General features: G+C 35.0%; 1 protein-coding gene across 4 annotated transcripts in view; it reads right to left on the reverse strand.

Moving 5' to 3' along the window:
• TOP2B (DNA topoisomerase II beta) overlaps positions 1–26,902 on the reverse strand; it is a 68,917-nt gene that overhangs the window by 8,783 nt on the left and 33,232 nt on the right. For 3 of the 4 annotated variants that reach the window (XM_039343675.1, XM_039343678.1, XM_039343677.1), the window contains 14 exons: positions 26,636–26,745; positions 23,033–23,125; positions 22,844–22,958; positions 22,240–22,361; positions 21,702–21,850; positions 20,259–20,490; positions 13,937–14,071; positions 13,652–13,852; positions 10,004–10,199; positions 9,804–9,895; positions 8,282–8,437; positions 7,590–7,673; positions 2,672–2,869; positions 1,777–1,921 (listed from right to left, as the gene is read on the reverse strand). In XM_039343675.1, the coding sequence (XP_039199609.1) occupies positions 1,777–1,921; positions 2,672–2,869; positions 7,590–7,673; positions 8,282–8,437; positions 9,804–9,895; positions 10,004–10,199; positions 13,652–13,852; positions 13,937–14,071; positions 20,259–20,490; positions 21,702–21,850; positions 22,240–22,361; positions 22,844–22,958; positions 23,033–23,125; positions 26,636–26,745 (2,028 nt within the window). The remainder of the gene's footprint in view (positions 1–1,776; positions 1,922–2,671; positions 2,870–7,589; positions 7,674–8,281; positions 8,438–9,803; positions 9,896–10,003; positions 10,200–13,651; positions 13,853–13,936; positions 14,072–20,258; positions 20,491–21,701; positions 21,851–22,239; positions 22,362–22,843; positions 22,959–23,032; positions 23,126–26,635; positions 26,746–26,902) is intronic. The other variant, XM_039343676.1, reaches the window with a different exon arrangement.

The following is a 26,902-nucleotide window of genomic DNA, read 5'->3' on the forward strand; positions in this document are numbered from 1 at the left end:
ACATCAGTTGCTATTGTTTCATCATTTTTTCCTTGAGGTAAGTATTCTAGCTATTATTTTGAATGGTATACTTCCTACAGGTGAAAGCAGACCCCATGTTCTATTTTTGTTTTCAGTGCCTTTACACCTCAATTTACAATCTCTTTTTCCTTTTTCCTTAATGGGGAACAATTACTGGACCCAGATTCTTCTCTACATAGACTGTCACATGGGACACATCTTCATTCCATATTAATATAGCAATCTTTGGCACCAGTATTAATCTGTAGTTTTATAGCATATTGAGGAATTCTCATTGCACATAGTAATGACATTTGGGTTGAAAATCCTATTATACTTTTTTGGCATCTAGTAGGTCAGGGACACAAAACTAATGTGTAGAATTACAATTTTATAAAACTAAAATTCTCTATAGTGGTTATTTAATTTGACAGATAAGTTATTTTGGGGAAGGGGCAGGGGGGCTATTTTGCAAATACCACCTTCTACCAATGAAAAATAATTGTATTCTGTTCTTCATATGATGGGATTTTTATCATTTCTGAGGAATCAACTTTGATTTTCAAGTTCAATTATTATAAGGGGTCTTGATGCTCTCTGCGTTTGATTGTTTTCTTGCAGACCTTTCATTACCCAAATTAGGTAACATTATCAGTGCTACAGAGAGTACCAAAAAGAATGCCAAAGACTCTTCATTTTAACTCCAAGCTACAAATATTTCCCTTTATAGGTATTAATTATTATAGTCTCTTCTTTAATAAATGTTTCTTTTATTTGGACTCAGGATCATGACCAATTTATTTGTCAATTGAAGCAATACTAGCTTCTGCTCCTCTTAGTTTACTTATTCTTTAACTGTTAGCCTGTTACGTCATGAACATGAAAGTCTAACCCAGTGGTTCTCAACCTGTGGGTCGGGACCCCATTTGGGATCGAACGACCATTTCATGGGGGTCGCCAAACAAGGCTGTCCGCCATTTTCCCCCCCTTTTCTTTGGCCACGTCCCTGGCACCCGGTGATGTATAAGTGGTTGGGGGTCACCACAACATGGGGAACTGTATTATGGGGTCGCGGCATTAGAAAGGTTGAGAACCACTGGTCTAACCTCTGGTGTAACTTATTCAATCTCATGATGTTTTTATCCAGTAATATATTATAGTCATAAGATGGATCCAGTTGCACTGATGTTTCCCTTTTTTCTCCATGTTGAACAAGCTACTGCCTTCTTAGCCTGCAGTCTGTTGGGAATCAGGTCATGCAAGCAGTGGGTGAGTGCATGAAACTCCATTTGCACAAGTGGCAGGCATGCGTGCAAAACAACAAATCCCCCCCCCGCCACCACCACTGCCAATCACAGAGTCAGAAAAGTTGGGGACTGCTGTCTTACAGGACTGCCCTCACTGCATGTTCATCACATAGTGGTGATTCTACTATCTCATTATGTTGTCGTGTCCTTGATTCCTCAATAGCTGGACAAATTGGAAATAATACAAATGAATAAATAAATGCTTCTTAATTTCATCTTCTACAGACATGGCAATGGAAAAGGTATGGCTATCTAAATATTTTTTTTTCAGTAATTACATATTTATTTTATTTTTATCAGTAGATCCAAATGTTTTAGCCTACTTTTTTTTAAAAGTCACAGTGCATGTTATCTGAGGCAAAGATTGTTTCAAATACTACAAATACACTATATTGGTGGTACATCTTTGTAATAGTTGAGCTTGATTAATGGTCTATGAGCACAGACCTTCTGTCACACTATTACTCACCAGGCTCTTTCTTTTCTCTCTTGGGCTTAGGTGTCTTTATCACTGGAACAGAAGTATTAAGCAAGTCTTCTCCAGTACCTTCTATTGATGTACCACCAAATTCTTCATCAAATTCTAACTTTATTGCTGAAGTATCAAGGTCTCCCTAAAATTAAAAAGAAAACAAGTGAAGCTAATGTCATGGTTGAGAGAATGATGCAAACTGAGAAATATGCTCAATATATAGCTTTGGAGATAAATCTCAATCTTTCAAATTCCATTTGAAATTTGGAATTTGAACTTGGAATTTGAAATTACATACATATATTGCCTTTCCATTTCACAAAGATATATAAGGCAACTAGCAATAAATTAAATCCAAAAATAGAATTAAATTATATTAAAAACACATACATTAAAAATAAAATCAATACTAAAAGATTCATAAATTAACATTAAAAATTTGCATTTTAACCTTTGTAAAAATTAAAGAGACAAGAATAACATTCAATTTCCAAGGATATGCATTCTATATTTGGATAGTATTACAGAAAGAAAATCTTATATTCTAATTACTTTTTAGTTAGGTTACTATTAAAGAATTTTAAATACTGCTATTCCAAAGAAAATAGTCAAGTAGTCTAGAACGACTCTGTATTTGGTGCCAACAAGCTGGATAATCATTTGGTGCCAACAAGCTGGATAATCATTTCTGAATTTTGTCCTCCCCTTTTCCTTTTTAATGCTTTTTAATCACATTGCCATACGGTTTTACTGTATAGTTTTTTAAAAGAAATATTTGCAATTTTGTATTTGTTCAGTAGTTTTTAAACTGCTTCCAATGAAAAAGATATAATTTTTTCCAGGGAAAAACTAAAATATGCTAGCCAAAATATATTTAAAAAGATTTATTTACCTTCTTTTTTTTAAGCAATTTCTTACTGGCATCAGCTTTCATAGCTGATGTAATCTGTGGAACTATTCTCCTACCAAAAGGTGAAGGCATGGTCTCTTCTAAGTGAAGTTTTTTCATCTTGGGTTTACCAACTTTGCCTTTTATGGGTTTGCCAGTCATTCCTGCCAGTACATCCTCTCTTTCCTGAGCTTCTACTTTCTAAAATATGCATGAAAATAAAAATTAGATATAAATTATATAAATATGGAACAGGCCAGCGTATAGCAGAATTCAATAGGTGACTAAAGGAGTGGTGTAAAGGGGAAGGCTTCCATTATATTAGTCATGGTATCTGCAGTTGGTCCAATAAAAAAGTGTACAAAGAGATGGCTTTCATCCACTGGAAGTTTTTAAGAAGAGACTGGACAGCCATTTGTCTGAAATGGTATAGGGTTTCCTGCCTGAGCAGCGGGTTGGACTAGATGACCTCCAAGGTCCCTTCCAACTTTACTACTACTACTACTACTACTACTACTACTACTACTACTACTACTACTACTACTACTATAGAAAGGAACTGAGTTACTTGGCAATAAATTCACAGATTTACTGGACAAATATTTAAACTGAACAACAGGGACAGTGAATTAATTGATACAGAACATTCCTGTCCCCGGCAATCTAAAAATTATAGGGTTATCAGTGCATGTAACATAGATGTGTGTGCAGACAAAAATATCAACCTAGCAGTCAAGCAAAATCAAGCTTTTAATACGAGTGCCACACCAAGTGCACTAATCAAACAGGTGGTAAGAAAATAGGGGAACTCAGGCACCACACAGGTTATATAGAAAGTAAACTCAGAGTCAATCATAATGGACTCAAATGTCTATACGCACAGAGTATGAGCAATAAACAGGATGAATTAGAAATTCAGATAAATGAGGACAGATATGATATTGTTGCCATTACAGAAACTTGATGGGATGAAACCCACAAATGGAACACACAGCTAGAAGGATTTAAATTATTTAAAAGAAACAGATAAACAAATATAAGAAAAGGTAGAGTTGCTCTATATTTAAGAAATAACTACATCTCTACAAAAATAGAGCACAACAATGATGAAACTGTCTTGAATGTATTTGGGTCAATATTAAAGGGGGGGAAATGACATTGCCAAAGGTGTATACTATAGGCCACCCAACCAAACAGAGGAAATAGATGAACTTTTTGCTAGTCATCTAACTAAGGTATGTAGGAAGTACATCACAATAATAATGGGGTACTTTAATTACCCTGACATCAACTGGGAGACAAACTCTGCACCAAGTGGAAGATCAAACAGATTCCTGACAAACCTAGCAGACAACTTTGTCTCCCAAAAAGTAGAGAAGGGAACTAGGGGATCAGCCATATTGGACTAATTCTCACTGAGATGAAATGATAGAAAGTGTTGAATCCACAGGAACCTTGGGGGAGAGTGATCGTGCAATATTGGAATTCAACATTATGCAAGCAAAAGCAATAGAACATAGTCAAACTAGAATCTTTGACTTCATGAGAGCTAATTTCAATAAACTTAGAGAGAGCTTGGGAAGGATTCCATGGATGAGAATCCTCAAGGGGAAAACAACTCAAGAAGCTTGGGAAATTTTGAAAAGTGAGATAACAAAAGCCTAGTTTAGCACTATACTAACAAAGAAGAAAAATAACTCTCAAAATAAACCAGCATGGCTGCATAAAGAGCACTCTGATAAACTGAAAGACAAAAAGGACAAGTATAAAAAGTGGAAAGAGGGTCATATAACTAAGGCAGAATATCAGCAAATAGCCCAAGCCTGCAAAGATGAAGTGCGGAAAGCTAATGCTCAAAAGGAGCTAAGGCTTGTGACAAAGTCAAAAATAACAAAAAAAGCTTCTTTCAACATGTAAAAAAACAAGAAAAAAGGAAATGATTGGTCCATTAGTGGGAGAAAGTGGCAAGAAGGTAACAAGCAACAGGGAGAAAGCAGAACTATTTAACTCATTTTTTGCATCCATCTTTACACAAAGGGGAAAAACAGTCCAACCTAACAAAAATAGCACTGTAAAAAACAGGTTAGAAACACAAGTTAAGATAGGCAAGAAAATGGTAAGTGAACATCTGTCCACCTTAGAAGAGTTCAAATCACCAGGACCAGATGGATTACACTCCAAGGTTCAGAAGGAATTGACAGATATGATCTCAGAACCACTGAACTATATCTTTCAAAGATCCTGGATCACTGGGGAACTACCAGAAGACTGGAAAAGAGCTGATGTAGTTCCCATCTTCAAAAAAGGAAAAAAATGGATTCAGGAAACTACAGACCTATTAGCCTGACCTCAATACCTGGGAAGATTCTGGAAAAGATAATCAAGCAACGACTCAGCAAACACCTAAAGGCAAACAAAGTCATTACTGAAAGCCAACATGGGTTTGTCAAAAACAGATCATCCAGACAAAACTTACTGCATTCTTTGACCAATTGACAAAATTAGTGGACCAGAGGAATGCTGTGGGTATAATTTATTTGGACTCCAGCAAGGCATTTGATAAAGTACACTACAACCTACTACTTGATAAGATAAAAAAATGTGGGTTAGACAGCATCACCACCAGATAGATTCGTAGCTGGCTTACTGGCCATACTCAGCGTGTGGTCCTCAATGGAACTGCAGCTATACAGTGTGTAGTGGAGTGCTTGAGGGCTCAGTTCTGGGCCCAATGCTCTTCAACATCTTCATCAATGATTTGGATGAGGGGATAGATGGGGAACTCATCTATTCAAGCTGGCAGGAATAGCCAACACTCCAGAAGACAGGCTTAGGATACAGGAAGATCTGGACAGACTTGAACACTGGGTGCTATCTAACAAAATGAAATTCAATTGGTGAAAAAAGTAACGTTCTACATTTAGGAAAGAAAAACCAAATGCAGAGGTATAGTACAGGTGATACCTTGCTCAATAGTAATAACTATGAGAGGGATCTCAGAGTCCTAGTGGACAATCACTTAAATATGAGCCAGCAGTGTGCTGCAGCTGTCAAAAGAGCCAACACAGGGCTAGGCTGCATTAACAGAGGGATAGAATCAAGGTCACATGAAGTGTTAATACCACCTTACAATGCCTTGGTAAGGCCATATTGCATCCAGTTTTGGTCACCATGATGTAAAAAAAGATGTTGAGACTCTAGAAAGAGTACAGAGAAGAGCAACAAAGATGACTAGGGGACTGGAGGCTAAAATATATATAAAACAGTTGCTGGAATTGGGTATGTCTAGTTTAATGAATAGGGATGACATGATAGCACTGTTCCGATATCTCCAGGGTTGGCACAAAGAAGAGGGAGTGAAGCTATTCTCCAAAGCACATGAAGGCAGGACAAAAAGTAGTGGATGGAAACTAACCAAAGAGAGAAGCAACCTAGAACTATGGAGAAATTTCCTGACAGTTAGAACAATTAATCAGTGGAACAACCTGCCTCCAAAAGCTGTGAATGCTCCAACACTGGAAGTTTTTAAGAAGAAACTGGACAACCATTTGTCTGAAATGGTATAGGGTTTCCTGTCTGAGCAGGGGGTTGGACTAGATGACCTCCAAGGCCCCTTCTTACATTATTATTGTTGTTGTTATTGTTCTTGTTGTAATAGTTTCTACACTCTGCAAAACCTAAACATACATCCTATGTATTCTGTACTAGTGTATTATATTAATATATTACACATATTTTTATAATTCATGTAATTATGAGAGTGTCTTTTAATATAATATAGCTATATTCTTTCACTACTATTCCTAAAAATAGTATTGATGAATTGAAATTTTGAAATAAATTTAATGATTTAATCTTAAAACTTTTTGATTCAAATAACTTTTAACACATAAAGAAAGTTCATGAGAATGACAGAACCAAAGATTGATTATTTTCTGTAAAAGAGTTTATATTCCATGTTCTAGGATATAAACTCTGCATACTAAATTCTTAGGAATATCGAACTGCTAATACAAACAATGGATTCCATTAAATTTCTAGCCACGAAAAAAGTTAAAAGTTGATTTGATTTTAATTTTTCAACTCCTATTTAATTATTAAGCTAAAACTCTGAATTAGCATTATATTCATACTAATTGGGGGGCATGCCATACTTATTTTGTGTATTAGTAATTGTATAAGCAAATACTTAAAATAGAAAATAAAAGAGTAACAATAACAAAAAATTTCCAATGAAATATTGGATCAGAAACAATAGTTAAAACACTTCAATGCATTCCAATACCTTACTAGATTTAAATTAACCAAAATAGCAATTAAACTAATATAATTCACATTTTAAGAGTGCTAACATTAATTCTAATGTAAAATCACTGGTATAAAATTAATCCTGAATTAAATTTATAAGAATCAATGGAATCAAGTATTGTGGTTTGTTACAGTTTTTTTTAAAACCCAGTACAAATTTTCTAAATTTTATTTTGCAAAAGTTATACTATTTTCTCTACTCTAATGGGAACAGAAAAAAACTGTTTACATTAAACAATTACATCAAATTCCTTATCAAATATTCGCTTTGAAAATCAGACAAAAAATTAAAAGCTCATTTGTGATATATATAAGGAAATGTTATTAGACTTTCAAGTTGCAAAGTAACTACATATTTCTACAAATATGTAGAAAAAATCTAGGAACAAGTGAGGAACTCTAAACCTAGAGCTGGTTAAATATATTCCAAGTCCCACAATTTCTACTGTTTCTTCACTGCAAAATTTGCAGCAAATATAGATTTCAAAAATAAATTTACACAAATTCCATTCCCTATAATGAGCTTAATTATTTGAAGATAATCAACTGCCACCAATAATAGCCTAATATAAAATTTGATGGTATGCATGGATTTTAATATAAGTGAGCATACATCAAGTTCTTCTATAAAAGCTGCTAAATCTTCTTTCCAAAGGTCAGAAGAAGATTTTCTTTTGAGATCACCGAGTTCCTTTCCCTACGAGACATAATAAATAATTTGTATTAGAGACATGTTTTGAACATTTAAGGTAAGCAAATATAAGAACATAAATATAACCTTGCTGGATAAGGCCAAGGTCCATCTTAGTCCAACATTTTGTTGCTGACAGTGGTCAGAGTTCTTAAGTACTCAGAAATAGAAGTTGGAAATCTATCTCCCTCCTTCTAATGTTGCTCTACATTTGATATTTGAAGGCAAGGTTGTCTCAATTGGGAGGTAAGATGAAGATTTTCAAAGCAAATAGGTTTTGACACACTATCCTGGGTAAATTTATCCCAGTCACCTTTTATAGCCATTCAGATTAGTGGCTATCACAATGGATTCTACACAATAATTATGAACCAATGTAAAGTTGAGCTTTGATCTATATCATCAAGACAAGTAAATAGCAAACCATATTGTTACTCAGATAGTTGTTCATTAACAATATAATAATGCCATTAAATTATACATTTTGAGAAATAAATTTAACTTAAAAATTAACATGTATAAAATGCAATTTTGCATTTTTTTTCAACATAAAACAATATTCTCAATAGCACATTAGGAAGCACCTTCATTTTCAAAACTCAGAAAATACCTACTTTTGTATCTCGCTGCTTAATGATTTCTTCAACTTTCTCTTTAGTAAGACACCATAAAGACATATTTAAGATGTAATTGAAATCTGGACCTGAGGTAGATCCTGAAGAAGACGAACTATCATCATTCAGATTCTGCATTTCTTCCTCTTCTGCAGCCTATTTAAAGATAAAATTAGTTATACTACTGCTTACATATGAATGACTTGGGAAACATAATACAAATTTTAATTAAAGTGAAAAATAATTGTTAACATATTAGGTAGATTATCAAAACATTAATCACTTTTTAAAAATAGTAAATATAATGCTCAAATTCAAATTTCAAAAATACTGGCATGTAGACAGATCTTCAGAGAAAAGCAAAAATTTTTACAATATAAATAACAAGGTTGTTTATGCACAGACATTAATATTAGATACAATAATTTTAATAAATTATCCTGAAGACTGCCATATCCATGCAAGACAAAACTAGAATATTAAAGTCTAATAACATCTATACAATTGTTAAAAATAAGTGTGACTTGGACTGAATTCTATCCAAAAAAGGACATTTTTTTAAAAAAGGATTTACTGTGAAAAGACAGTAATCCAAAAAGTCAAAATCACTATATACTGATATCACTCCAACACTTTGCTTTCTTTCTTGCCTGTTTTTCTTCATACCTGTCAATATAATATTTATTAATGAATTATACAGTAGCAGGAATCAGAAAAGGATAGGCTGGCCCTGATTTTCATTCATTATATGGAATTCTAAAAAGGATCTTCAGTTCAATACAATTATAGTACTTCTTGCAACCAATCAATTTGCCTAGGCCACAGGTCGGCAACCCATGGCTTCGGAGCTGCATGTGGCTCTTTGAGCCTTCTCCTGCGGCTCCCAGCCTCCTCTGCCATTTGGAGAGAGAGAGAGAGGGAGAGAGAGAGGGAGAGAGAGAGACTTACGCTTCCCTTCTCTCTCACTCTCTCTCTCTCTCTCTCTGTGTGTGTGTGTAAAAAAGAGAGTAGCCTCCTGCTGTTCTTGGACAAGCTGACAAACTTATTGGGCAGGGCTCCTGCCTTTGCTGCGTCTCAGCAGGAAGCAGCAGAAAGCAGAAACACACACACTCTCTCTCTCTCTCTGAGTGAGGGAAGAGGACTGGCAGACCAAGGGCAGGAGAGAGCCAGCCCAATAAGAATGTGTGTCAGCTTGTCATGAAGCCAGCTTGCCAAGTGAGCAGAAGATTGGAAAGAGGGAGACAAAGAGAGGGAGAGAGAGAAGAGGGAGAGGGAGAGGGAGAGGGAGAGAACTCATGCACAGCAGCCTCTATTTCTTTTTAATTAAACTCTTCAATTAAGCTCCCCCCCTCCCCCCTCTCTGGGCAACAGGTCCAAGTGGCTCTTTGAGTGTTTAAGGTTGCTGACCCCTGGCCTAGACTTAAACTCCTTCTTTAAACTCTACTGAAGAGATCTATATGTTTATCCTATGATTTTCTCAACAAAGTAAATGAAAGAGACCAATGAAGGAAGCATGACTCACTTTTTCTTGCGCTTCCTTCCAGGCTTTGACAGGGTCAGATTCATAACCTCTCTGGACTAACATCTGAATCAAATCTTTCTTTGATTTGTTCTCTATGGGGGGAAAAGAGATTGTAATGAAAAATATATATGCATCAAAGAGATCAATTCAAAAGAAAGTTACAAATTTCACAATATCCTTTAATTCTATATTATTCTTACCTATGGCAATTTTCCCTTGAATTTTCTCTAAAATAAAGCGAGCTTGATTGTTAAACTTTATAGATTCTGCCCCTAACATTCCTACAAGCCACTCCTTACGCAAACCATAATAATTTAAACGTAAGTCAAAGAATTCTTTTAAGATATCTTGCACAGTTTCATATTTCTTCAGACATCCCATGTGATCAAATAGTACCTGCAGAAATATAAAAAAAAAACTGATTAAAAACTATTTCCACTACTCCACAATGTTAAATAAATGCTATTATTTCTAGACAATAAGTATAATTATTATAGAAAACTAGAGTCTTAAAATTTATCAGCTTTAAATTCAAAAATCAGATTTTACTTGTTTTACCTGAAATTGTTTTTTGGGAAATTAATGAGAATGCATTAATCTCTGTTAAATATATCTGAAGTTTTTTTCATTTTGTTTTTTTCAAAAGTATCAAATATTAAATTAAAGTAAAAAGAAGCTACTAGCCTGAATGAGTGCAAAGGGCCAGGGAAGAATGTGCAGGTGGGGTGCAGGTGACTTTTTGGAGGAACTGACAAGGAAGGCTGCAAGTGGCAATCACATTATTTTGCAGAATGCTGCAACTACTCATAAGTGAAAATTGTTGCTAAGTGCCCAAATCACAATCATATGGCTATATAGGTGCTGGGAGGGCTGGAATCCTGAGGACCAATTGTAACCACCATTCATTCAGTGGTGTCATAACATTGAATGAATGGTGATAGGAAACAAAACTAACCAGTATTGCAAAAATCTAGTAACTATCCATCGCTCAGTAATGTTTTTATACAACTTGGGCAGAAGTTCAATCAATTTTATTTCAGCCATAGACAAACATAGAACTAATAAAATAACAGTTATGCAAAAATAGAAATAAAAATAAAATGTTATATAGATAGAATAAGATAAAGATAAAATTACAGAGTACAGGTATTAAGATGCAAAAGAACCCAATAAAATTATAATTAATTTTATAATAACTAATTTAATGTTATAAGTAACTAGGCCAAATAAAATTATATAAGTAATACTGGAATTTAAAAAGAGCATTATGAGAATGTAAAGCTATGCTAAATTATATTAATTCTAATATTTGCTGTAACCCTGCTAGAGTTTGTTGGGATTATGGCCATTATATTCCAACCAACTTTAATAAAGAAGTTACAAAAGAAAACATGAAGTGGTATGTGTATATTTAAAAGGACAAGAGGGAAAAAAAAGTGAGGGAGAGGAAGGAAGAACAAGGAAGGAGGTGGAAGGAATAGAAGATATGTTGAATTATGGAAGCCTAGTAAGACTTAGATTAACTTCACTTGGAAGACTTGTTGTAAACATCGTTTTTAATTATAACCCTAACAGAGAATCAGACTACATTGTCTGGAATACCTTGCCATCTGATTAGCTAGCAAGACTAATTAGCTTGCCCTGCCCAGATATTGTGTTATACATGAGGAAATATGACCCATAGTTTCAATTTCCTCCTCACACAAGGACTGAGCTACTTTAAATATCACTGTTTCTCCAGAGGGGAGAATATTATAGTGAGCAAGACTAAAGGTTTTCTGCATATTAGTTCTACAGTATTGTTTCCAACACATCAAAATAGCTTTTGATGTTTTGGGAACAATACTGTAGAACTAATATGCAGAAAACTTTTCTATGGGTTCACTAAATATATGGTGAAGCTTGGTTAAGTTTATTTTGCAGAGCTATATCTCTGGCACATTGCTCAAAAGCTGCTTTGGCTTCTCAAATCCAACTGGAATCAATACAGCAGGGTGGAATCCACAATAACATAGAATGGCACAAAGCAATTTATGCCAAAAAATCTGAAACTGGTCTTGAAGAGCCAAAAAAGGCAGACCACAAGGAACAGAATACAACAAAGAACCAAAACCGGGTTACTGAGGAAGTGTCATTGTACAGCATCTAATATTCTATATTCTGCTATGCACATTTTGGAAGTCATAGGACAGTTGTCATATTATTTTGTTCTCAATATTTTAGTCCACCAGGTATATGAAAAATATCTTAATAGAGCAGCTTCACTTCTGATCTTCTCAATCCCAAGATATCTGAAGACCTATACTTGTTCAATATCTTTGCCATTGATTATGTCTAGAAGACTTATTTGAAATTAGTTTTTAAAATTATCAATAATTAAATTATTGCATCTGAAGTAGGAAGAAGTTGATTTTATGCCTCCCCTCAAAGCAATGGGGGAAACAGAAATGGTGGCTAGGCAAAACTTATTGGAAGTTATTTTATTTTGCCCATAAACTGATAGCCTATTCTGCATACTTCATATTAAAGATGTTTAATAAAACCTATTACAATGAGAAATCATTCTGCATTTTTAACAACATTATTTGTTATTAACTTTAATGAAATTAAAGTTGCAATTCTAAGCATATTAGTTGGTTGCAAGCTTTGCTAAACAAAATATTATATAGCTTCCTTCTGAATAAACATACAACATTAAACTATGTTTTTCTGTAAATCTACATATATATGAAATAATACTTATTTAATCACTCTTTTAGAAATCAGATGCTAAATAATATTGCCAGTTTTGAATTTTAAGCTCATTTAAATGCTGATTAATATCTTGACTACACAAATAATTATAGGCCAGGCATAAGGTTTTATTTTAAAATACCTTGAAAAAGCATTTCCAGCATTATTTTAAATGAAGAATTACCAGGGAATAGATGACCTGGTAGACAGCAAAAATAGGAATGAAGCCACCAAACAATGGAAAGAATAGACTGAGGACCGTTAATTCAATCTCTTCTGAAAAGAATTGGAGTCCTTTATGCTAGGATGCCATTTTAGCTTTAAAAGTTGGAGATGATTAGGAGTGTATTATGTTCAATGCATGAACTGCATTTTTGGTCAATAATCTCTCAACAATTATTCCTGCCATGGTTATATTACATTTACATTATATTACATTTATGCAACACCTTTTGTACAGGACTACTTTTGAAGAGTAGAACAATTCCTAAGCTATTTTTATTCAAGTATTTTAGGACCATGTGGATCTATTAAAATCTATAAATTACACTGGACAACAAATATTTTGCTTCCTGAAAATATTTGGATGTATCTTATAACTATTTGGCTGTTAATCACGAAAATAATTATACGGGTAGTTCTTATTTGAAATCCACTTGTTCAGTGACTATTCAAAGTTATGATAGCACTGAATGAGAAATAACTACAAAGAGTTCTGAAAGTTGCAGCTATTACAATCTCCTGGTGGTCACATGACTGTGATTCAGGCACTCAGCAACAAAGCCAATGGATTATCCAACAGAAAGCAGCACATGGTAATTATATGACCATGGGATTCTGCGACCTGGGGTTCATCTAACGATTGCAGCTGAGATGCTGGAACTGTGCCATAAATTGGTGCAGTCACATAACGTCAAACCTTATGACCACATCATTTAGCAACAGCGTTCCTGATCCCAATTGCCATGGTTAAGTGACCAAAGAATATTATTTTTGTACAATATATATAAAGAGAAACATTAGTCATGTGCTATACAGAATGTATTATTACTAGTGTAACACTGAAAAATGGTAAACAGCTACTCGTCTTGAGGTCAAACATAGAGGAAAATTACCATAGAATTACAAGTTAAACTTGTTTGAAGCTTAAAGACTTTGTGTAGTCCAGCAGCCTCTGCTTGAGCAAGCTTTTCTTCTGTCATTTTTACAACAAATTTCACAGTGGTATCAGTGTGATATTCTTTGTAGTCAGAAATTAATGCTGGTGTTTTTTCAGTCCCATTCAACATTGGTTCCAATACTTGTTCTTTATAAACCTGAAAAGATATTAAAAATGAAAAGAAAATGTAAAGAAAATAATAGACATATTTTAAATATAAAATTGCATCAAAAATATTTACCTGAGTCCATGTTCGAACTGGAAGTTCTGTAATTTCTACTGTGTTCCTATCAACCACAAATATTTCTCCACTCACTACATACTGATTCTGACCAAGTTCTTGGATTGTTCCTTTAAAGTTTTTGTAGTTTGGAAGCTACAACATTAAAAATAGACATTAATTATACATCCCTTAAAAAGCATCATATAGTTTTTATAATTGTAGATAATGAAAACATTCATTTAAAATCAAATCAATATTTAAGGCTAAAATAACATTTATACAGAAATAGCATCTTATTTCTGTAGGAAACTTCACACTATTCATTCTTCCATAAAATTAGCAAGCTAGTTTATAACCACAGAGAAAGGAGAAAAGTAAGTATGAATCAGAGTGTATACAAGGATGCTTAAAAGATTGTTTGATTTTCAATATTTCTGCATAAATATGACCTAAAAAGTGCTCTATTCTCTAAAATAAAAAGCCCTAAAACTAGATAAAGAGAACCCAATTAATAAACAGGTCAAAATATTACACTTGTTCACTTATTTATTCAGGAAAATTATCGAGAGCTACATATTTGTGTGTGGCAAAAGTATTAGATGCATTGCAGGAAAATAAGGCTGTTATTCCTCCATAGCTTGCTGAACAGGTAGACTGGATAGATCACAGGTTCCCAACTGGGAGTGTGAGACAATATTGGATTTTCAAAATTATAGTGTATATGCATAATTCGTTGCCATTATTTCTAACTTTTGTAAAGGGTACGAGAATATACCATAGGGGTTCTAGGGGTACAGCGTATAGAAAAAATTGGGAGCCTCTGGGTTAGATTGTGTTTTTGGTTGAGTGTTTTTTTTTTTATTATTTCAACACAAAAGTGTCTTTTGTGGTAGTGTCTTTCTGGTGCTTGGCTTGGGCATCGCAAGGAAGATTTCTCTTAGTATTGTTGATAGTTTCACTGTAGATGTTTCTTACTAAATCAAAGGTTCTTTATCATCTTGTTGGTAATATAAAATCAAAAGAGGCCTCCTTATCTTCATCTGACAGAGATCCTTTCTCTCTAAGTCTCTTATGTTCTCCCCCAGTGAAGACACTCCAGTAGTGTCTATCTATCTCTAGCTAGGCTAGTTCTACCTGTGTTGTGACCACTTCTCTGATCAGAAAAAACATCCCTGATAGTGCTCCTAATCTCACTATTCATCATGCTGACAGTGGGTAGCATAAAATCTTTCTTTCATATCCAGTAGTTCTTTTAAATGAGTGAGGAGATCACCTCCACTGTTGTTGGGAGTGTGATTTCCCACTTGATTGTATAATTTTATCTGGTCACATGTGTTCCGTATGTTCAGCCATGCTACTCTGTTATTATCAGTGAGAAGAAGAAAGAATAGCGGCACCTTCACTGCCACTTCTGAGTTGAATAGAAACATCTGGGATGGAATGTTGATTTGAATAAAAGAGAAGCAGAATGAGAATGTAAATCCATTACAGAGAAGAGATTTATACTGTGGGAAAATATAAAACATGACAAACTTAACTATGATGTGAGCGTATAAGGTGTAAATTGAATTAGAGAAAGGTTTTGACAGGTTTGAAACTGTCAAATTATTAAAGTACATTCTAAGACTCCTAATGATTTCATTTCCTAACCTTTCCTATCTTGAACATCTAATCCGATGTTCTCCAATGGGAAAAACAGCAGCACCATTGCTTCCAGTGAATCATTTATTTGCATGTGTATCACAGTTTTCTTAGCTTGGAAAAAAAGGGAAGAGAGAGACCCGAAAACCACAGTTCTCCTCAAGCCATTTCTTGGGCAAAACAAAAGGCCAGCTTTTCTCCTGCTGGTACTGATTGTTGCAGCTGCTTTTACCAAGCCATATATGTTCCATGTGGCTGAAGGTTCTTTCTTCAAAAGAACAAATCCCAGCTCTACAGGGCTTTGTAGAGTTATTTTTATATTCTTATCCCTCTCTTTTTCTTCATTATTTTATTTCTTCCCTTCCCTCTCTGCATCTTTTTCTTAAAGCCTCTACCTAGATAGGTCTGAATAGACAAAAAATCCTACCACACCTGCAGAAACCAGAACTAAGATTGGAGATAAGTGTTTTCCTCCATGGGATGGAAAAAGTAAGCATTGGAAAAATCGGCTTAATCCTAATGATTTCCATAATGGTATATGTTCTCAGATGGCAGCGCCTGGATTGGCTGCAGCTGCATTGGCTCTCGAAGGTGAAAAGTTTTTGGAGGGATATAAGGGATATAGGTCACATGATTGGGAAGGTTTTAATGTGTTTGAGCAATGTGGTGGGACTAAGCTAACATATGAACAACAATCTTTGCTAGTATGGCAATTTTTTAGCTGTTTTGGAACTGCTGTTAAAAGTCATTTGCGCTGTTTGAAATTGTTCTGCCAGCAGCAAGATCTGACTGCTGGCAAAGCAACGGATTCTATTGCAAATCAGGGCTGTTTCCAAAGGAGGCAGAGAAGGAGAGGTCCCAGGGCTTATGGAGCAAAGGAACTGGAGGAGGCTGTCGGTAGGCCCAGAGAAAAGGAGAAAGGCTTTTGGAGGAGTTGGAGGCGGCAGCTTATTCCAGGGGTGAAAAGGAGTGAGGCCCTTTAAGGAAAAGGTGGAAGAGACACGATCAGAAAAAGGAGAGGAGGCAAGGTTGTCGTGCAGGAATACAAGCTGATTTGAGGGCTAATCCACATGAAGCTCCATTTTCATCTGTCCTGTTTGCCATCATTCACTCCCTAGAGACTAAAATGGATGATCTGAAACTTGAGCTGTCCACAAACAAGGAGTGTATATTAGAGGTGGTGACCCTTTGAGAGCTGTATGCAACAAAATTTCATTTTGATGTATGCCGACTGGTGTACATTCAAAGTGACAATAAATTATTATTATTATTATTATTATTATTATCAATCATCGCACAGTCAGCCAGATGTTCAGACTGGATTTGGCATTTTGTCTAGCTATCGAGTCCTTACCCAGGACCTGGGATAGGCAGATGTGGATGTTTGATGGTATTACAGGTATCGTCGCAGGATGGAAGCAGTTCCTAGTAAGGCCGCCTTTTGCAATTGACTAATAGCGAATTTGTCAATGCCAATGGTGTTCAAGTGGTGCTCCAGTTGTTTTGGGATTGCACCCAAGGAGCCTATGACTATTGGTACTACCCTTGCTTGCTTTTGCCACAGTCTTTCTATTTCTATTTGTAGGTCTTTGTATTTTGTTATCTTCTCCAGTTCTTTCTCGTCTATTCTGCTGTCTCCAGGCACTGCCACGTCCACTATCCAGACTTTTTTGTCTTTCTTATCGACAATTGTTAAGTCTGGGGTGTTATGTTGCAGGTGCTTGTCTGTTTGAATTCTGAAGTCCCAGAGCAGTTTAATTTTATCATTTTCTATGACTTTCTCTATTTTATGATCCCACCAGTTTTTGCTTACAGGCAAATGATATTTTTTGCAGATCTTCCAATGCACCATTGTTGCTACTTTGTCATGCCGCTGCTTGTAATCAGTCTGTGCAATCTTCTTGCAACAGCTTACCAAGTGGTCCACTGTTTCTTCAGCTTCTTTGCATAGGCGGCACTTACTGTCTGTTGCTGTCTTCTCAATTTTGACTTTGTATGCATTTGTCCTTAAGGCTTGGTCTTGTGCAGCCAGAATTAGTCCCTCGGTCTCTTTCTTCAATTTTCCTGCTCTTAGCCATTGCCAGGTTTTATTATTATCTGCTTTCCCAGCTATTTTTTTAATGTATTGGCCATGTAGTGCTTTGTCTTCCCATGCCTCTATTCTGTTCTTCATTTGGTCTTTCTTGTAGGCCAGTTTGGTCTCTCCAGTAGTTAGTAAGCCTTCCTGATATACTAATTTCAGTGCATCTTCATTGTTCTTCAGATATTCTTCCAAAGCCATTTTTTCTTCTTCAACCATCTGATGTACTTGTAGCATTCCACGCCCACCTATTTGCCTTCGTAGATAAAGTCTATCAATGTCACTGCGTGGATGAAGGGCGTGATTCATTGTCATTATTTTTCTGGTCTGCCTATCCATTGCTTTTAGTTCTGCTTGAGTCCAGTCCACTATTCCAGCTGTGTACCTAATGACTGGGATTGCCCAGGTGTTGATTGCCTTTATGGTATTTCCTCCATTGAGTTTGGATTTTAAGATCTTCTTCACTCTCTTGATGTATTCACCTCTAATCTTTTTCTTGACTTCAGTGTGCTTGATGTTGTCAGCTTGAAGGATACCCAAGTATTTGTAGTACTCTTCCTCATCCAGACTCTTAATGTTATTTTCGTGGGGCATCTTGATTCCTTCAGTTTTCACTATTTTTCCTTGTTTGATAGTAAGTGTGGCACATTTGTCCAAGCCAAACTCCATTACAATATCTTGGCTATATATACGGACAGTGTTGAGCAGCGATTCTATTTCAGATGATGTTTTTCCATACAGCTTCAGATCATCCATGTAAAGGAGGTGGGATAGTCTGGCAGATGTTTTTGATGTTTGATAACCATGTCCTGAGTTATTCAGTATTGTTGACAGAGGAAACAGTGCAATAACAAATAGTAATGGTGATAATGAATCTCCTTGAAATATTCCTCTCTTGATATTAACCTCTCCCAGCTTCTCACCATTGACCTGCAACTGTGTCTTCCATTGTGCCATCGATTTTTGCACAAATTTTCTGATGTTTCTACTTACTCCTGTTATTTCTAGGCACTTTATTATCCAATCATGTGGCAGAGAGTCAAATGCCTTTTTGTAGTCAATCCATGCCACATTCAGGTTGGTCTTCCTTCTCTTGCAGTTTTCCAAGATCATTTTGTCTATTAGGAGTTGATTTTTTGTTCCTCTGCTATTGGGGCGGTTTCCTTTCTGCTCAGGTGGAAAGAGATTGTTTTCAACTAGATGCTGTTGTACTGCATCAGCTACCACACCAGTTAGTAATTTGAAAGTTGTTGGTAAGCAGGTAATTGGCCTGTAGTTACCTGGTGTTGCCCCTTTTGCTGGATTTTTCATTATTAGGTAGGTTTTCCCAGTTGTTAGCCACTTTTCAATTTCTCCTCCTTGTAGTATATTGTTGAATTTCTTGGCAATGAGTGGGTGTATAACAGTTAGATGTTTCAACCAAAACCCATGCAGTTCATCTTCACCTGGTGCTGACCAATTTTTGATTTTCTTTGCTCTTTTTTCTACCATTTTTGTTGTTATTACTAGTTCTTTCAACTTCTGTTTTATTTGCATCCACCTCTTTTAACCAAGCCGCATCCTTGTTGTATTTCTTTGGGTTATCCCATATCTGCTTCCAGAACTGCACTGTTTCTTCCTTGTCAGGTACTGACTGATTCCTTGCAGTTTCTCCATTGATGGATTGGTAGAAACGTTTCTGATTGGATTGAAATTGGAGGTTCTGCCTATAGTTTGCAATTCGAGCTTCATATCTACTGATTTTCCTGGCTATAGCTGTTATTTGTTGCTTTATTATTTCCAGTGCTTCCTTGATCTTCCTTGTTTCTAAGTGGTATTTCTTGATTAGGTATTCTTTGGTCTTCTTGTTCTTCAGCTTCTTTTCTTTCATCTGTTCTAGCTTGCTTGCATGTGATCTTAACTTGCTGATCTTATTTTCTAGTCTAACCTTCCATTTTTGTGGTGCACTGTTTGTTTGTTTTTCTTTTTTGTTGATTTTGTTGATGATGATGATTATTATTATTATTATATTCATTCATAATGATACCATGTTTTGTTAAAATGAAACAGAAGGATATGGTATGAATATCAAAAATACTGAGTACATAGTTTGGGAGAATATTTAATAAAACCTAAGGAGAAATACAAAATTCTAAATATATGCAATATTTCTGGGCAAATGATACTTTCATGAATAGAGGTAAATTGTTTTATAATTATAATTAAAAACTGAGGCCAAACAATCTTCAGCAAAAGATTTTAACCGTAACTAGTCAATCAAACAAAGAAGCATCAGATAATATTATCTTACTGCACTGATTTTAGCTGCTCAATTTCTTCTGCTTTATTTCTTCTTCTCTTTCTACAATTTCTTTAGTGTGATTGTGAACCAGATTTGTTTTTCACCTAACAAAAGTTTAAAGCCTTTATTTATTCTTGCTTTCTGATTTCTGGCTTACTTGGCATGTCACAAAGACTATAGAAATATTCTATAGTTTTCTTAGCCTCTTCTGCTCACTGTAAGTCATATTTTTGTATACTGATTCCCAAACATAAGTTTGTCCCTCTGTAAATAAATATATTTAGTCTCTTTATGAAAAAAAGTTATATTACATTAATCTGCAATGAATATTGCATTACCATGGGATGAGGATCCAATCCATCCAACATTCGTCTGACGTTGTTCACAATCTCCCTAGTATCATAGTTTGGAATCTTACATGCCCATCCTGTACCGATGCCCTCAGCACCATTTATTAAGACCATAGGAATGATGGGAATATACCATTCAGGTTCCACACGCTGATTATCATCATACAGGAACTTAAGAAGATTGTCATCTACTGCAGGAAAAAGTAGTCTTGCTAAAGGACTTTAAAGAAAAGACAAATAAAATTCTGAAGTTATTTTGGTTTGTAATTCAATAAATTGTTAAACTGAATTGCTGTAGAAGTTACAAATTGTTAAATTATACAATTTATTTATTTTGCATATTTACATAGCTGCCCATCTCATAAAACAAATGTTTTTTATTTTTGTAAAAAATGAATTAGAATGTTACAGGTATTCTAAATGTTATGTAATGCATCTAGTGGGAAGCCTTCCTCAGGCAATAGAATATTAAAGTAATTTTCAACAGGGGTTAGAAAACCTCAATTACTATCCTAACTACCAAGCACTTTCCAGACACCTTTTGCAAAAATTATCAGGTTACATGAAAAAGTACCCTTTGATCCCAATTGAATAGGTATATATAATATTGTTTCAAACAAGACTGTGGTATTATTATTCATACTTATTCTTAAACACTTTCTTTTTTTCCCTTTTACTCTCATTTTACTCTATAAAAAGTACTAAAAGCCATGATGTACGGGTAAACCAGAATTATTGTTTAGAAAGAAAGTGAAGATACAGTATAGATTTGGATTAGGACCTAGTTGTATTTCCAAATAAGTCTTAGTTTTAAAGTCAAAAGATGAATAATAGTAAATAAAACTGTGATTTACTTTATAAATTGAAATCCCTCTGTCTCTCCTTCCCTCCCTCCCTTTCTTTAAGTTAGTGTTGACTTCTAATGACTGTCTGAACAGGTTCCTGAAGTTTTCTTGGCAAGATTCCAGAACTGGTTTGCCATTGTCTCCTTCCTAGAGCTGAAAGACAGTGATTGGTCCAAAGCCTTCATGCCTAATAAGGTAGGTCTAGAATTCAGCCTGGTTTCTAACCTGGTATTTTACACTATATCAAACTGGCTCTCTCTTTCTCTTACAAAAAATACAAATTAAATTAAGGTGTGGAGTTCTTCATATTTTTTTTTTTTTTTTTTGGGGTAGGTTATGCGTTTTGTGTTCCTTGCAACTTCTGAAGGATAAATTTCATCGTGTTTTGTCCTATAGCCATTGAGTTGACCAAAATGTTGCAGTTCTGGACTAAGGAACTGAAATATGTATGGATTTCTTACATTATTATCTTACACTATAATAATAAGAGTTATAGTCATCTTACACTATAATAATAACACACCTCCCAAATTTGTATTATTTCAAATAAAGCTTATTTAGATTTCTGTTTTAAACTACACTTTACCTCAACATGGTGAAGATGTAACGAGGACTTGCAGCATCCTTGCCACCATGAAGCCTAGTACCAAATTGACCAATAGGCTGTAGCAAGCTGATATTATTACTTCCAACAAAGTTCTGAGCCAAGTTGACAATTGTCATCATTAAAGCTTGCTAGAAAAAATATTAAAGTAATGTTACTTTACAAATGGAAAAATCCAACATTATGAGTCAATATAGAATAAATTGCAGAGCATTACTTAATGCTCCAAGTCTGACAATGTCTAGAAAAAAAAAAGAAATAGCCCCATTCCATTTTGAAAAGAATTTATTATCAAGTTATCACTTTATACATTATCATTACAAATAACAATGTTGATAATGAATATGGCTATGAGGACTTTGGATTTCAATGGAATTTCTTTTTTCTTTTTATCTGTCCCTAAGGTTACTACAGGTGAAGTAAAAAATTCTAACTTTTCAAATCTGCCTACCTTGCTCTGCAAAATTATTCTTCCAAAATAATCAAGGTAAAATGGATATTTTTTTATTTTTATACTCACCTCTCCATGGTGATAAGCAGACATTTCTGCCACAGAACCAGCCAACTGAGCAACTTTAACTTCACGTTTATCATTTCTCTTACAGCAAGTATATAAAACTTTACGCTGTCCTGGTTTAAAGCCTGAATTAAAACAGAAAAGGAAAAATTTCAAAACTGTACTTTTTCAAAGTAATGTTAATATAAGAAGAAATACTTAATTAAACTGCAATTTAATGAGAATATCTAAGTAAATTTATATATGTTAAATGCAGCAAAAATTATCTAATAAAGATAATTTTTATCTAATAAAGATAAAGAATGGTAAATTTATGCATTTGATTTCCTGATATGCCATAATAAAATTAGCAAATATAAGGGTAGCTTTAATACAGCTTCATTTGTAAAGAAGACGATAAAATGAGGGTTGGTAAAATGAGGACCCAAATTGCTGGGGGTAATATGCTGATGTCAGCTACTTAGAGAGTGCTATTGCTATTGCTAAAGCAATTAAGCTTATTCTAGATAGAAGACTAAAAATGAAAAAAAAAAACCAGAAAAAATGCAAATAATAGTATTCTGTGTTCCAGTATAATCACATATTTAAATCATAAAAGTGAACTCACCATCAACAAGAGATGGGATGGATCGCTCATTATCAGAGTTGGAAAAGAGAATTAACTCCTTGTTGATAAAGTCATTATAAGTGAGATGCTTTGTTGCGGTCCCATACAGAAATTGCTAAAATAAATAACAGTTATTATTACTTTGTAATAAATAACATCATTTATTTCTTCTTAATATTCCAACATTACCTCTGGTAAGCCATGCAACCGACGTTGTCTTCTATCTTCCATGAAATTTGTCAACCATTCTTTTCTGTCATCAATTTTTTTCTTACTGAAGGCCTAAAAAATATAACATAGACTGCTCATGACTAGAAAGATTGGGGTCACTATAAAACATCAAATTTTAATCAAGGTCAACAAAGACATAAACTAGAAACAGCTAATAATTGTAAGCTATGTAATGAATAACTATTAGAAAATATTGTGTCCATCCATCCCATGCTACATTCTAAAATAAGTAACAGACACTAATGGATTAGGAAAAAAGTCCTAATTTGAAGGCAATTTAATATCATGTATATGACTTGTACACTTAAAACATGTAGTAACTATTTAAATTAAATTTCTATATCTTATTAATGTTTAGTTTATCTTTATTACCAAATAAAGAAGATAGAAAAGAGAAATGGTCATTTTATTCCCTTTATTTCCAAATAAAAAAATAGTAAAAGGAAAAGGGACAAAAATGAAAAAGCAACAAAATATCTCCCCAAAAACATTTTTAAACCTTGAGCCACAGGAAAAATATTGCTCATTCTTTATGTTGACAAAAAAATTAAGAATATAAAACTAGAATGGCAACATTTTTCTGCTGAAGAACACTCTAAGTTCAGTAAATCCATAGCAATCTATCTAATTAACTACCGTAAATGCCGGCGTATAAGACGACTTCCGCGAGCGCTGAAATCAGCGCCAAAGACGGGGGTCGTCTTATACGCCGAGTCGTCTTATACGCCGGAAATACTGGTAATTTCCGTCGTATAAGACGACGTTCTAGGAATGCGGCCCGGCTATAAAGACGGGGGTTGTCTTATACGCCGGGTCGCCTTGTACGCCGGCATTTACGGTATATCAGTATTGAAATAACCTTTATTTAGCAAGATTCAATCTTTATTTAGATTTGAAATATTTAAAACTAAAAATGAGATAATTTATGAACAAGAACAAGCATGATAAAGGATTTAGTAGATTTAGAAACCAGTATCATAGACAAAGTTCTTCTTGTTCTTCCCTTCCTATTCACAAGACCAACACAAGTAACCTTCATCATACTATACAACAAAATTTTATATTTTCAACTCAGATAACACAATCCAAATAATCCTTGATTTATGATCAGCCACTTAGCAACCATTCAAAGTTATGGCAGACTCCCCAAAAGGTATCTACAACCCAGTTTCAGGGTTAAGACTGTTATAGCATCCCCACAGTGATTTGCTTTTACAACCAACTGCAGACATGGTGCAGCACAACCCCCCCTCATCCTGCCCAGCAAATTCCCCACAGGCACTGGGTCTGTTTTGCCACCCCATCTGGTTCCATACCCTACTTCCCACCCCCAGTCACCATTCGCTCACTTACCTTTTGAAGGTATCCAGAGCAAAGGAGATCGAGATAGGGAAGACAAAAGACTGCTCTGTTACTAGGCCTTTTCGTTTTGTTCTGCTGGCATTAGTTGAGCAAAGAACTTATTAATGCGAGCAGAACAAAACAGAGAGGAACAAAGAGGCTTTCCATTTTGCTCTGCTGGCATTAATTAAGCAAAGATTCACTATTACCGGTGGAGCAAATAGGACTTCTCCACTTATGGAAAGCTTAGCTTTTCTTTGCAAAACAAAGGCCTCAATTGCTTGGATCCCACAAGCGGATGTCATTTTCCAAGCTGGTGCTTCTGTGATCATGCTGCAAAGTCACAAACTGCTTCGCTGGGGCAAAACAGTTTGTAGCTAACTTCAGAAAAAGATAGCTGCTTGTTGGATTGTGCCATCTGTCCTCCTTCCCTACTTCAACTTCTGGAGCAACATATATCTTCAAAAGATAAGTGTGATGAATCTTGATTGTGATGAAGGTGGGTGGGACGGAGTCTCAATTGGATGTGGGGATCCCTAAGGGGCAAGAAGCGAAGCATGGGTTATCTCATGGGGTGGGGGATTTGGGGAGGCCGAGGCAGGGGTGAGCTTGAATCTGCACTGGATCTACAAGGATCTCCCTATCTGGGACACACCATGCTCCACTTAGCAACTCTACATGTTTGTTTAATGACTGCATTCAGGAGAGCAGGGAAAGGAAATCAATCATTAAGGAAAATAGTTCATTTAATGGGCTGGCTCCATTAAATGATAACTTGAAGACTATCTGAACTTTCTTATGACAAGACAAATAGAAGATCTCATAAATAGCTCCATATTGAGAGGATTCAGCTTTTCCTGAGAAAATCTTTTCAATGTAGTACATTTATATAAAGATATAACTGATGAAAATTACATTTCATTTCCAAGTTTCATCAGGAAGTTAAATGTTACTAGATAAATTCCAGTTTGCTGACTATAATCTAAACAACATAGATGTATTTATATTTATATAAATATATATAAATATATATAAATAAATAACTATTATGCATTTATATTTATATTCCTTGCAGACAGCTGGTCATTTGTATTCAAAACGACTCTCTAAAAAAATGCAAATGTCCAACTATTGGCAAGCAATATAATTTTTTCCATTCCCTATCCCATCAGTCAGAGCTGAAAAAGCTTTTGGATGAGAAGCAAAATGTCTTCAGAGAAAAACAAGGAAGTCCAGTTGCATCTTGAAAAAGCACCTTTGGGATAACAGTACATTCATTTTATAAAGAATTTTTAAATTAAATACTGAATTTATATGTTACCTTTCATGTTTCAGGATCGGCACAAAGTTTGCTTAACTTTGTATTTTTAGCTTTGGGCATATTCCAAGCACTCGTCTTTCAAAATTTATTTTTTAGGTTTTTCCCTCCACTAATTTTTAAAATTTCAACAGCCTGACAACATGCATCTACATTTTTTCATCCCATGAAATTTTGTAGACTGTAGGAATCAATCTTATGGCATTTTATTTTATTTTTGTAGGGTTAGAACACTGCTCTCATCAAAGTTTTCTTTTACTATGGTTTCTTACAGATTTTTGCCACATAAATTTAGATAACATTGCTTCATAATCAGATAAGATATTGTATTTGTCACTGCAAAATACAATGATTGATGCTAGAAATACTTAATTCTAACATCACATATACTGTATATATATTTACATTAGCTTATACCAGTGGTGGTGAAGCTTTTAGAGACCGAATGCCCAAACTGCAAGTTGAAACCCACTTATGCATTGCCAAGTGCCGGGGGCGTGGCCACCGAGTAGGCGTGTTTATAGTAGTCATGGCAGCATGGGTGGGTTGGCCAGGGTGGACGTGGTGCATGTGCAGCTTTGTGGAGAGTTGCGCATGCATGGAGAGGAGGAGGGAGCAGCTCGGCCCAGCAAAGGCTCGCGTGCCACCAGAGATGGCTCCGCGTGCCGCCTGTGGCATGTGTGCCATAGGTTTGCCACCACGGGCTTATACAATCCAGCATATAGTGTTCAGACCATGTAAGATAGTACATGGTAAACAGCAAGAAGTATTACAAAATTAGGAAAGGTACTTAATTCTCAATTAAAATGATCTATATTAAAATAATATACCAGGTTTAAAGGCCAGGTTTCAATAATTTAAAAAATTATAATTAGCAAAAAAGATATCCAGCAGATATTTACCAATGTAATGGCTGCATCATCTTCAGGACCAGCATATCGAAATAAAATCCGATGTCTTTCCATATCTGCAAAATATTCTTTTGCTTCTTTAGCAGTGCTAGTGCCTAAACCTAATTCAATTGGAAAAAAAGCTTGACATTTCAATCTAGAGTTTTTTCTCAATGTATTACTGAATAATTTAATAATCACTCAAGAACATCCAAAAAGTACAGCCAAAACAGTTTAATATTAACCCAATAGTGATTATATAAAGATTTAAAAATATTA

Source organism: Crotalus tigris, unplaced genomic scaffold, assembly GCF_016545835.1.
Source record: "Crotalus tigris isolate CLP2741 ecotype Arizona unplaced genomic scaffold, ASM1654583v1 scf7180000017871.4482833, whole genome shotgun sequence".
NCBI classification, from domain to species: domain Eukaryota; kingdom Metazoa; phylum Chordata; class Lepidosauria; order Squamata; family Viperidae; genus Crotalus; species Crotalus tigris.